The sequence below is a fragment of the Mustela nivalis genome (genome assembly GCF_964662115.1).
Source record: "Mustela nivalis genome assembly, chromosome: 7".
NCBI lineage: Eukaryota > Metazoa > Chordata > Mammalia > Carnivora > Mustelidae > Mustela > Mustela nivalis.
In genome coordinates, this window is record NC_139026.1 from 106,800,960 (window position 1) to 106,813,811 (window position 12,852).

Below are 12,852 nucleotides of genomic sequence, written 5' to 3' on the forward strand. Positions count from 1 at the left end.
TATTGCCTTCTGACTTGCAATGCCACAGTGGCATGTGCCTCGACCACATAAATGACAATCTGTGACACTGGGGAGGTGGCTGGTTATTGCCGATTAAGTGGAGCCAGACAGCTCTCATCTAAGCATGTCTGTGGTGTGTCCAGATGAGGTTGCCAGCTGGGTCCCCACCTCAACCCTCTTGCCAGGCCCAGAGTATGCTTCTGAGCTACCACACTGCCCTCAAAAAGAATAGGTCCTCTGAGTACCCAAACTCAATACCTTATTGATCAAACCCAAATACCGCTAGAGGAAAACTCTACTGGGAATGGCACCATGTGTCCGATTGTAGAGGAGAGAGAACCTCTTGGATTAGCTATGGCTGTTCTCTACGGGACATGAGCCAGGCTTTAGATGTAGGCTCTAGGCTCTGTCTCAAGTTCAGTAGGATGTCCTTGTGCCTGGAAATGTAGGTGGAGAGAGCTGGAAGGACAGGGGCCTTCCTGGAGTGCCCCGGGTGGGGTTATGGCATCTCACTAATCCAGGATCTTCTCGTTCTAATGGAAGGACACATGCTATTGGTGTCAGTCAATCACCTCCTGCTGGGGGTCTGGGAGATCTCCGCAAACCACCTGTGAGGCCTTCTTTTTTTTTTTTTTTACCTGTGAGGCCTTTAAAGAGCTAATGGACAGGAGCCTCCAAGCGGACCACTCTGCCCAGGGCTTTTGGCAGAAACCCTACATGTGTGTCACCTGCAGAGACAAGCCTGCAGTCAGGGGGTCGCTCCAGCTGCTGACCTTGGCTCTGACTGCAGAGTCTGCCACCCCAGAACCTTCCAAGGCCCTCAGGCACTGGCATCCAGACAGTCTTCTCAATAATGCAGTTCGCGTACAGGGCAGAAATATGATTAAAATAGCAATTATAACTGGAATTCCGATGGTGCTTTACAGGTTCCAAACATGCTTTATATTAACCTCATTGCATCCGGGTCATCTCTTCCTGAGTCTCACAGAGGTGGAGTGACTTGCCCAAAGTCACACAGTCAGGAAGCAGCCGCCTGGGGTTTGCCTCCCTCTTTGGCTCCAGCCCGTACGGCGTGTGGCCGAGTTGTCCAGTGACTGATGCTTCCCTTTGGAAGCGGGGACAACAGGGCCTGGGCCGAGTGACCCAGCATCCCGGGAGTTTTTTCTGGCCAGTTCGCTCGGCCCTTGAGGCCGAGACGCTAGCTGGTGCCTAGAATTTGGGAAACCTTTTTCACTTCTGCTGTGATAAATTACTTATGGTTAGGATCGAAAAGGATTTACTTGAATGTTCCATTCTCTGAAAAGGACAGCTGGATCTTTCTATGGGATTCACAGAGAGCACATTTTCCTTCCATTTCACAGGCTTGATAACTGAGAGATAATAAGGAGGTTAAAACGTCACCATCCTCCCTGACAGAGCTTGTGTCACTGAGCTGGGCTCAGACTATGGATGTGGTAGGATGGAGCCCGTTGAGAAGCTGATAGACGCTTATTGGCCAACCTTCTGGTCATTGAACATGATATGTCTGAGCCTTAGTTGAATAGGAGTTCATCACTTCCCAAGGGTTGGGCCCCGGGTAGCCTGGAAGGCTCCAGATGTGGTTACACAGGTGTGAGGAGATCACCCATCCTCAAGCAGGCTTATCCTGGCAGCCCCAAGACCATAGGCTGAGGATTGGGGCACAGCCTGTGGTAGCCCGAGGGTCAAAGGCAAGCGAGAGGGCCACGTGGATGGGGTGGTGCACGGAGCCGGGTGGGCAGGGGGTGCCATTCAAGACTCCAGGCAGGGACCTAGAAAAAAATCTAGAACCCAGGGTGGGCCCCCTCCCTCTGTGCAGGGGCAGGGATGGGGTGGGGGGCAAGAATCAGATAGATCAAAGATGGAAGGCAGGAAATTACCCCATGATCACGGCTGCCCACTAGGCCGACAGACTCTTAACCGGGTGACCCATCCTAGGCACGAGAATGGGCTGAGACGTCCAGCTTAATTTCACTGTGTGCCAGAGGTCCGGATCAGGCTGGGTTTTGGGGTGAAGTGCCAGTTGTGATGCCAAGAGGGAGAAAGGCAGCAGAGACAGGGAAGAAGGGAGGGCCGGGCACAGGGAAGAGAGCCTCCATGGGGTGGTTTTTACGAGTAAGGAAAATGTCTGCCTCTCCCCAGGGGCACAGATAGAAGGACAGGAAGTCGAATGGCCTTGAACGGCCGCTGGACACATTCCATGATGTCAAGCTGGCCAGCTGCCTCCCTGTCTTTTCCCACCTGCACTCCCATGCTGTTCAAGGGGATGGACAGAGAGAGGCCGGTTCCCGTGCCTAGAGCCTTCGTTCTATGGGGAAAAGGGATCATGCACACAATGGCCCTCAAAGTGACTCAGCCTGGATAAGACCTCCAAAGAGGCCTCAGGGCTGGGGGTCTGGGGAGAAGTCGGCTGGGAGTGGAAGGGAGGACTGCCCCCAAAGAGGAAGAAGGGAAGAAGAAAGACAGGAGTACCACTAATAGGTTTTGTACAGTCTCTAAGAAAAAATTTTAAAAAGCAGAGTCAGGGACAGAAGAGGTTTCATACATGAAGTCATCTTTGCAGTGTCCCTATTGTCATGCGAAGACCTCATCTCACACACTGACCTCGATTCAGAACGTGCTCCAAGCAGATCAGAGGGAAATTACAATTCGCACTGCAGCATTCCCGTGGGCAGGAGGAGGGGGCTGCTCTGGGGAAGAGCTCCTTCGTGCCTCTCTAGGCCTCACCCCAGCAGTCCAGGAGCAGAGATGGGAATATGGGGCAGCAGAGGCTGGAGACCCAGAGCCAGGACAAGCCTCAGGGGTGACCTTCCCTTCTGGTGGCTGGAGAGGTCCAAAAGATCTCTGGACCTCTCTGTTCAGCCCAGTCCTTCCCTGTCCCCCAGGAATGTCAGGGATGCCTACAGGCCCCAAATGCCTGGAGCCCCTGGGGGGTGGGGTCATCAGACTCATTGGCTCCTGCCAATTATGATTTTACCCCATTGACCATGGATGGAATCCTCCGTGAACTTGGCTGGGCTCCCTACCCAATGAAAGGCAGAAGGTAGGGGTTCCCCAAGTGCCACCACAGAAAAAAGCCACTAATAAGTTTCCCTTAAATGCCCTTGGACAGAGCCCCTGCGCCCATGTCCTTTTTCAAGCCCCCTTCTCTCCCCTAACACATTCACTGCTGTCCCTTCCAGTTTTCCTGTCCTTCTTGTCTAACACATGGAGTACATGAGGTGAGCTGTCTTTGTCCAGATACAAGGGGAGGCCTCCAGACCTGGGTTCGGAGGGACCAGCACAGGCGGTGGAGGGACCATGGGCAGGACTGAGTTCACCGCCCAGCTCCACTACAACTCCACTCCTCCTCCTGGGGGCTCAGTGTGGCTACAGAACGGGTGGGGTTCCTCTGCCCCTAACTCCCAGGACTCTGGGGAAACCCACAAGTACATTATAAAAGGGTAGGGACCATCGCTGCTGGACTCACTGATCATTCTCAATGGCACTGCCAGCCCCCAGACACTCCACCTGTAGCCAAGCCAAAGCCTCCTCTGCCTCCTTCCCATCAACTCCTCTAAAGGGCCCTTCCTCCTTCCCAGCACCTGGGATATGTCTCCCAGGGGAGATGATGCAGATGAGATCACTTGTCCCAGAAGCTTAAGAATAACCCAACCTGAAACCAAATCAAAACACTACCACGCCTGGCACAGTACATGTGCTTCCATCCTACGGAGAGTCAGTTACCACACTTGGACAGAGGCTGCTAATTTTGCTGACAGCTCTCTATATGGGAACATGATTGGCTCAGCCCAGGAAGACAGGGCAGCCTTTCACTAGCCAGAGGGAAACATACATGGGCTCTGAGGGGCCATGCACAGCTTTTCTTGGGGCCCCTGAGTACCGTTGTGCAGTGCTCACACTAGACCAAGGGGCAGGGGATACTGAAATTCACATTGCCTGTGAAGCAGAACATCCCCAGAACTATGTGTGCCTCCAGGAGGCCCCTTTTAAAATCCAGGCAAAGAACCCCTATCTGCCCAGAGAGCCGGCCCCCCTTTCTGAGTGACGATGGTCCCAGAGAGAATATCTCAAAGCTGATAGAGGCAAGAGATAACATAAAGATGCAGGTGGGTGAAAATGTGATTCTGAGCACCCAACCGAGACCCAAATATTGCTTGAGGGCAGCTTCTAGTGAGAGTGAGCAGATCTGGCAGCAGGAGAGAAGGAAAGAGAGAGAGAAGGTTCAAGATTCCACTGACCTCAGAGTATTTGGGGTCTCCTGCATACATCATTTTCAGAGGCATTTGATTTTGGTCTTGGTTCCTTAATATTTATTTCATTTTCAGTTTTAGTAGTAGAATCCTTTTCCCAAAGAAAATTAAAAACAGACAAGGGAAGCATTGGGTTGTTTCTTTTTTTAACCTGGGGAGAGGGAAATCCAGAGCTCTGGCCACCTTGACCCTGGCTGCTCCCCTAAGCCTGAGGGCTCCCCAGGACACAGTGTGGAAAACATTCACCTGGTCCAGCCCCCTTTTCTCAGCCATGATAAGGTGATGTGACTTGCCCAAGGCCCATGGGGGCAAACCTACACCCCCATGGCTCAGGATCCAGGCCCTGTTTCCTCCCACAGGGCAAAGAAGCAGGCCCTCAGACTCCTTGGCAACTGAATCTTCAAGGCATCAGGGCCTGGGTCCCTGCCCTCAGGGTATTGTTTGCAGCCACAGAACTCTCTAGCCTGGTCCTGCCCTCTCCATGATGGAACCAGAGTCTAGAATCTAAGAGATGGCAGGTCTGAAGATGTTGAGGGCACCCCAACCATGCTGGAGGGAGAAGCTGCAGTGGGAACCTGCGGTACCATCCTGGGACCCAGTGTCTTACCGGGGCTCAGTGGGAAGGCCTCGGCTGAGGTGGGTGAGCTCCTGTTGGCGCGGAGAGTAGCAGGGCCAGCAAGTCACTGGCCACGTTGAGGGAGCAGGGATGAGCCCCTGTGCGGTGCTGCAAACTTTCAGCACCTCGGACAAGAACAATCTCCTCACTGGCTTTCCATTCAGACCCTGCTCCAGTCTCTCCCCAGGGACCCGGGACCACCATCTCCTGATTTGTCCAGGTCCTCCCAGCAGGACATGTATCCCAGATTATCTGGTTCCTGAGCTTGGCCTCTCTCCAGGCTACAGGTAGCTTCCTGTTCTAGAGCGTTCTTGGTTAGCTCATGTCCTCCCACCTCACCGCTAAGTCCCTCTTCCCACCCCCTGGAGGGTTGGCAGGGAACATGACCTTGGACAAGGCCTGATGTCATGGCGGCTTCAACCACGAGCTGCCCTATGGGGACCTGCAGCAGCATCTGTTGCTCCTCGGATCTCCCCTTCCAGTGTGGCCTCTCATGTCCACCCTGAGCCCTCCCACCCCAGAGCCCCAAGAACACAGCCGGGCCACCGCTTCACTCTCATGTGCATTTATTGAGCGCCAACAGAGTGCGTGGTACTATGCTCAGGGTTCAGAGCCACAGTCTATCAAAAGGAGACCAGAGCTGGTACAGAGAACGTTTCATAGCTGCTTAACATCTGTAAGGGATGGGGAAGGGGGAAACTAATCACAAAACAAATTCCTATTCGAAAGCAACAGAATCTCCTCTGAGAGTAATATATATTCTATGCACACGCACGCACGCACGCACACACACACCCTGAATGAACACAGACGTATACCCACGTGGTTGTATATGCATGCATATACAGGTGGTGTGGGCAGAGAAACTAATGGGTCTGCTGGAGGCGCGCACGCACGCACGCACGCATGCACACGCCGCCGCACAGACGGGTGATCTGGCTTACGCTATCAAAGACACTACGTGTCCAGGTTCTAGTGAAGCAGTCTGTCCTAGATGCCTGCAGCATGCAAAACTTGGAAGTTCCGGAGATTCACAGTTAAGGAGGACAATGGGTATACGTGTGCACTTTCCCATCCTCGGGGCCCCAACCCCAGCACTGGAGGCTGGTCTGTGTGGGCGACAGCAAAGCCTCAGTGAAGGGCTCCCAGAGAAGAGCCGGGGAGCTGGAGGCTCTGTGTCCCGTGGCAGGGCCCACGGGAGCCCTGGTGAGTTCACCAATCTTCAAGGCAGAATTTAAAACTCTGGTTTTCGAGCGTGGAGTCCTTGTTACGGAGCCGCAGATGGAGGGAAGAGTTTCTCTTCTTGCTCGCTCTCTGCAGCTTCCCACGTGTGCTAACGCATTTTGTAGTCATTAGATACAGATGTTTCACACAGCTGTCCCTTAAAATCCAAATCTACCGTGAAATCGAGGTCTCGCTGCAAAGGAGGGGTGAAGGGTCCTGGGGTTAGCGTGGTCGGGAGTCGCTCCCTCCCCCACCGGTTCCTGCCAGCAGGGGGATGGGTGACTACCCTGTTTCTAAGGTTTTCTAGCGAAGGGGTTCCCACGAGCAGCCCTTGGGAATCTATTCTGGTGTCTCATTATCCTGACAGGAAGTGCTTTGATTTCGAACCTAAACCCTTCCTGTTATAATACAGAAGCCTTCCCTCTGAGGTCATCCTGAGAGAAAACAGAGTGGGGTGTTTGAGTCTTCCGTCGCACAGCCCTCAGAACATTCTTCAGACTCTTTCAACACACAGGTTCGCACCTGCCCTTACTCAGAAAGAATCGCACAATCCCCAACCCACCAGGCCCGCTGAAGAAAGATGATCCGAACATCTTCCAGGCCAGCAGAAGCTATTATTTCTTGGCTTGCTCTAAATGAGCTGAACCACAGCCTCTGTGCCCAAAGACCCCGGATGAAGAACTGGAAACTGTCCTCGAGGCTGAGAGGCCAGAGCTGGGCCTGAAGAAAAATCTCTCATCTCTGAGTGTTAAGAGACCACAGCTAGAGGCCTTCAGTGACACCTAGTCTGACTTTCTACTGCCCCTCCCCCAGTACCTGGTCTGTTGGTGCACAAGGCACCCGGGCACCTGGGCAAGAGGGTCCTGGGAGCTGTGGGGAGCCAGCTCCGTGGGTCCCTTCCTCTCTCTGACCCTGCCCCAGGCAGAGATGGCTTCAGCACTCACCACATTTTTGGCATTTGGCTTCATGGATATGGTCCCATAGATTTCTTCCCCCCTCCGGACAGTGAGGTAATCTTCTAAGTAGAAGACAGTCTGCTTCCAGTGGGTGTAGGGGGCATCGGGGGCTGAGGGGACAAGAACAGGGGAGGTGGGAAGGAAGGGTCACAGGAGATATCTCCAGAAGGACTGAGGCCGAGACCCTGCCTAGAAGTTGCTGGGCTTCTTCTGGGATTCACTGAACCAACGCCCAGCACTCTTGCAGGATCAGGGCCCAGCCCCTATAGCCTGCTGCCCCAGAAACCCTCATTCAGCCCCGGTGCTCTTGCTTCCATCGAATTTCCATCTTCTCAGAGCTCCTGATCTTCCAGGGAATCAGAAGAGAAAGACGCTGGTATCACAAGTTCATTCCAAGGGGTGGGATGTGTACCCTCTCAGCAACTGAACTCATTAATGCAGATGAAACTCAAAATGCTACTGTTTTTAATTAGTTCAACAGAGGGAAGACATTCAAGTAGTGTAATGGGCAGATTTGTAGGTAAGCCATCCTGGCTCCCTTTAAGTGACATTCATGTATGCAAATTCCATAGCTAAACCCATGTCCCACCCACAGCCCGTCCTATACACAGCTTTCCTTGCCACTTCTCTGCCCCAGAACTAAACCTAGTCTCCTTGGCCCAAGCCTGCTGTGGGGTTTCAGCAGTGTCCTCCTAACTGGATCAAAAAGAAAAGGGATGGGGTGCCAACTAACCAACCAAGGTGAGTTTAGCTCACATCATGATCTCAGGATCATGAGATTGAGCCCCATGTCAGATCCCACGCTCAGTAGGGAGTCTGCTTGAGATTCTCTCCATCCTTCTCCCTCTGCCCCTCTCCTCCTCAAATAAATAAATCTTTAAAAAAAGGAAATGTGGGATAATTCTCATCCCACAGACCCACCACTGGTACACAGCTCACACCTCCTGCAGGATCTGAAGCCAGAACAATGCTGGGGCCTTCCCTGTATTAGCCATTGAATCCAATCTAGCCTCTCCCTCGACACACTACATGCTGAAGAGCCAAATGAGGGGTCCTGTGTATGGGCCATTTTCCTCAGCGCCTCAGCAGGCTCTCTCCCTCAACCACCAGGGTCACTTCCTCTGGGAATCCTTGCCCAAGGCCCACCCTGAGCTTATGTGACCACAGAGCCTGTCACACTGCAGTGCAAAGGCCTTTGTCTTTCCTCAGCTGTTTGCTTCCTCCATAAGACTACAGGACAGGTGTATGAGGACAGGTGCCAGGCCAGGCTTCTTTACTGTGATATCCTTGGCACCTATGCTTGCTAGATCTATAAGTACTGAATAAGTGAGTGAGGGCAAAAACCCAAATAAGTTTGTTACGCTTCAAGGTACTATAGATGTTCAATTCCAGTGGAGGCTTTGAAAACTATAGGTAGTAGAGGAACCCGTTATAGTAAGTTCTTATTGGCCTGTTAGGGTCTTACCTTCCCCCACCTGGATGCAGGACTCCTTGATACTGATTTTCTCTTTGCTTAGGACCAGAGCTAAAGATGAGAAGACTTGGGAGAATATAATAAGCGCCTTTCGAAAGCCATCATATGGATAGTCTCATACATGGCCTTATATACGGCATTGGAGGCAGAACAAAGGCTAGTCATTGGAATAACTAGTATGCAAATTTTTAATCCATCGGGAAAAATTAGGGCTGTTCTGCAATCATCTGAGCTACCCAAAGTCCAGTCTTGAGGTGTGCCTACAACAACCACTAACGGGATTTATCAAGCGCTGAGTCAGACCAGGTCACTTCTGAGATCTTACAAACCCCAAGACCTATTTAAATGGTGGTGAAGGGTCTGTCTTTCTTCACCCTTTGCAATAATCTGGCTTGATCAAATGTCAGTGGTTTGGTTAAAGACTTGTGTAACCTTCATTGTGTGCATTTGGGAAATCAATGCAAACTCAAGGTCATGGTGGGGGAAAAGCACCCTGCCCTGAGCACTTAGAAACAATCAAAGGAGGATCATGAATATGCAGTCTGTGCCTCTAGATCCTAGATCCCCAAACATACCAGCCTTTGTGGCCTCTAAGCCATACTGCTATCTACGGAAAATGTCCATCCATTCCAGCACCTTCCCTACCAACTACATCTAAATAAATTGTCAAAAGATAGTCTCTGGTGTGTGTGGAGAATGGCAGTTTATGACTGACAGCACTCTCGCCCCCACTTCCTCCTACACCAGCTCAGACAGGTGTCTCTCCTGTTCTTAAAGACCTTCAGGCAAGGAGATTCAAGCAGCTTCCTTCTGTCACCTAATCAGATGCCTTAGGAGAGTCCCAGGGATTTCACTGGCTCAGGGTTGGCAGCCATCAAGCCTAGGTGTGTCTGATGATTGTCCAAATGTATCCCAGGCTTGGGTTGGAGGAAAGTGATTTTTTTTTCCCCTTGACATCAACATCAGAAGTTTGAGAACCTCCCCAAACATTTCATTTCTGTGATGGGTCCATTGGTTGTGGACTAATTATCTAAGCCAGGTTTCAAAAACACTAATTCTCCATCAAGATGCCCAAGAGAAACTGATTACTCAGATGTCTCAACTCTACTCTTAGAAACTTGAATTTGGTCATTCTGGGGGGGACGTGAAGGGGGCAGACTTGCCAAGACTTAAACATCTCCCCCCGGGTGTTGTAGACACACAGCATGGCTGAAATCATGCTGCGAACCCAGTCTTTGCGTCTAGTAACATCTCTGGATGGACAAGAGTGGAAAGGACATTTAATGAGGCAACAGCAGGCCCAGTTTCCTGCCTCCCCATTGCCATGTGTTTGCATTATGACCCTCGCAGTCATGTTCTACATCTATAGAATGTGGGGCATGATATTTTTAATCCCTTGAGGATTAGATGGGATGACAAGGGAAAAGGGGATCCAAAGGGTGACCAGAGACAGCTCCAGGTTACTTGTTTTTGTGGCTTAACTATGAAGAGTTCTCCCTTTCACTATGAAAGTGTCCTTAATTGAAAGATAAATTATATGGTCACTGTACAACACACTAAGCCAACGTGAGGGTATTGCTAAGCCATTATAATATAATAAGCCATTATGATATAATTCTGATATCATCACTATGGGAAGTGGTAGATATCATTTTGCTTATCCATGATCTATGGTGCTGACCTGCAAAGATACGCTGCCTCCTTCTAGCAGTGCAGAATGTCCTAGGGAAGCATCTAGAATGGTGGCAGGTGCAAGGATGAGCGTGCACAGGGCTGTGGATGACATCTAGAGTTCTCATCAGGGAATAAGGCCCTCCCTCCCTCCCCTGCCCCAACTGTAACCTTCAAAGTCATGCATCTGATTTTCAGTTTTCCCTGTTATGAAGATATCTTTATACTCTTAATACCCTGACCCCACACGCCAACCTCCCCTTTTCTCCCTCCCCTTCCCAGTCTCTCTGGGCTCTGGATTGTGAACAGCTTTTGTTCTATATTTTGAAGTGAGTGTGACCAGTACTGTCCCCAGCAGGCACTCCACTCAACAGACATCAATTCAGGATGCTTTTCATGTGCCAGCTATGGTCCTAAATATGGGAAACAGCAACCTGTACAGCCTTGCCTCCTCTTCACATCCTGCAGCCTCAGTGAGAAGGCACTCAGGCCACTGGGTCATCCTCATGACCAAGGACAAGGACAGTAGAGCTCAGGGGGTTGGGGGAACGAATGGCAAGGGCCCCTCCCAAGAATTCTTTTCCCAGTGCTTTCAGAAAGGGAGTGGAATCTTGCTTCCCGTTTTACTTCCCAGTGTCCAAGTGCCTGGTAGCTTTTCCTGAAATTTAGAATATTTTCTAGCTATCAATTTGTAATATAGTTCCTAGAGGATCAGAAGTTTTTTGGAGAATGAAAGACTATGCACCAAGAAGTTTCTTTGACCTGCTGCATTGACTCCTGGTCACTGGATGGCAAAGCTGGAAGGGGTTGCTGGGCATCGCAGTCCAGCCACATCATCTCACAGATAACAAGCCCAGAATGTAACCTAATCAAGGTCCATCTCCTGTATCTGGCCATCCTACCTGGCGAACTCCTGGAAAAACAAAGACTTCAACCCAGGCCTGCTTTCTACTCAAGCAACTGCCCCTCCACCCTCTCCAACTGTCCCAAGGGTCCCAGTTCCCACATCCTGCCCCCACCCGCTGAGGATGGGGGGGGCAGCCATGCCCGCTGGCGGGCACAGCCTGGAACCCTGGGCTCCTGTGCCCATTTGCAACAGCTTCTGCCTGGAGCTGCAGAGAGGAGACGCCAGAGCCATTAACAAGGATTGTTTTCAAGCTGCACACCACGTGATGTGTTCTCGAGTGGGCCCCCCGGAGCCAGCTGTGGCTGGGCTGAGACAGAAAGCTCGGCAGATAATTGATGGGAAGGTGGCCCATACCGCAGGCTACACTCTGCATGAATTTTGAAAATAGCTGAGACCAAACAATACAGTGTTCTGACATACACATAGATGTGATCAAACTTTCTTTTAAAATAGCAAGGGGATAAAGAGTACAAAATTATTCAGAGTAATGTTCATCTAGAGGCGGGTGATGGGATGGGAAGGAGCATCCATTTCGTTATATGGCGAGCTCACAGGGATTAATTATGTGGCTGTGAATTAACTTACTTATTCATTATAAATAGCATCATTATATCCATTAATAATGTAATTCAGGTTCATATTTATATTCTAATTAGTAGTAATAGTTCATTTCTTGATATTAACTAATGCATTTACATTCTAATAACAGTAATACATTTCTTTCTAGTTACTATTGCATTCTAGTTACTGAGTTAGTGGTGAGTTCACAGGTGTTCATTATATTAATAAATAAACTAGCAAAAAGTGAACAGTGCCTGACCCAACGATGTTATGAACCAGGAATTAGGATTAATCTAATTCTGTGCATCTGAGGTCCTCAAAAACAAAAAGTAAATCCTCTTTTCTGGGTGGTCAGAGTGCAGAGAGTCTGAAAAGCCCACTGCCAAACCCACACTACCTGGTAAAAATGTATGCCACGTGTTGGAAGCAAAACCCCCCGTGGTCACCCTTCCCAGGTGGCTGAGGAAGCAGATAAGCAAATTATTCCTCTGATCTCTAACCATATGGGGATGCTGCAGCGAGAGGGACCTACAACAGCCAGAAGGCAAAGACCTTGAGGAGAAAAAACGGCATATCATAGTAAGGATATGGAATTATCTTTCCAGAAAGGCATTGACCATCATCTTGTTCAAGCAGTCATGAACAGGAGCAGTAGTTCTCAGACTGATCTGTGTATCGCAGTCACCTGGAGGGTCCCACTCCAGAGTGTCTGACTCAGAAGATCTGGGGTAAGTCTTGAGAATTTGCATTTCTAACAAGTTCCCAGGTGATGCTGATGCTGCCAGCCACAGACCATACTTTGAGAATCTCTGTACCAAGGCATGGAGAACAGAAGGCTGTAGGACCTCTGGGTGACTTTTCAGACCTAAGTTTCTGGGGTTCTGTGCAAAAAGGAGTCTACATAACATCATAGTTGCAAAAAGACAGATGAGTGAGCTCAGACCTTGGTCTACACCCCTAGTCTTTGAGCCTAGGAAACACAGTCCTCATCATCTCTCTCCCCTGGACCTGTGAGGAACTACAGTGGGGCTGTGACCACAAAATAAGGTGAAACAGCACCAGTGGGTTCGATGGAGACTTGAATGCTGGGAGCAAATCCTCACCATCCCTCCGCCCAGGGCTGACCTCTTTGATTCTGAATTTGAGATTAAACAATCCTCCTTCATATGGGG

General features: G+C 50.4%; 1 protein-coding gene across 1 annotated transcript in view; it reads right to left on the reverse strand.

The window, feature by feature from the left end:
- Positions 1-5,442: 5,442 nt before the first annotated feature.
- The window catches only part of PRMT8 (protein arginine methyltransferase 8), a 101,984-nt gene continuing 94,574 nt past the window's right edge, over positions 5,443-12,852 (reverse strand). The window contains exons 9-10 of the mRNA XM_082738122.1: positions 7,056-7,177; positions 5,443-6,304 (exon numbers count right to left, since the gene is read on the reverse strand). Coding sequence (XP_082594248.1) covers positions 6,221-6,304; positions 7,056-7,177 — 206 coding nt within the window. The 3' untranslated portion in view covers positions 5,443-6,220. The remainder of the gene's footprint in view (positions 6,305-7,055; positions 7,178-12,852) is intronic.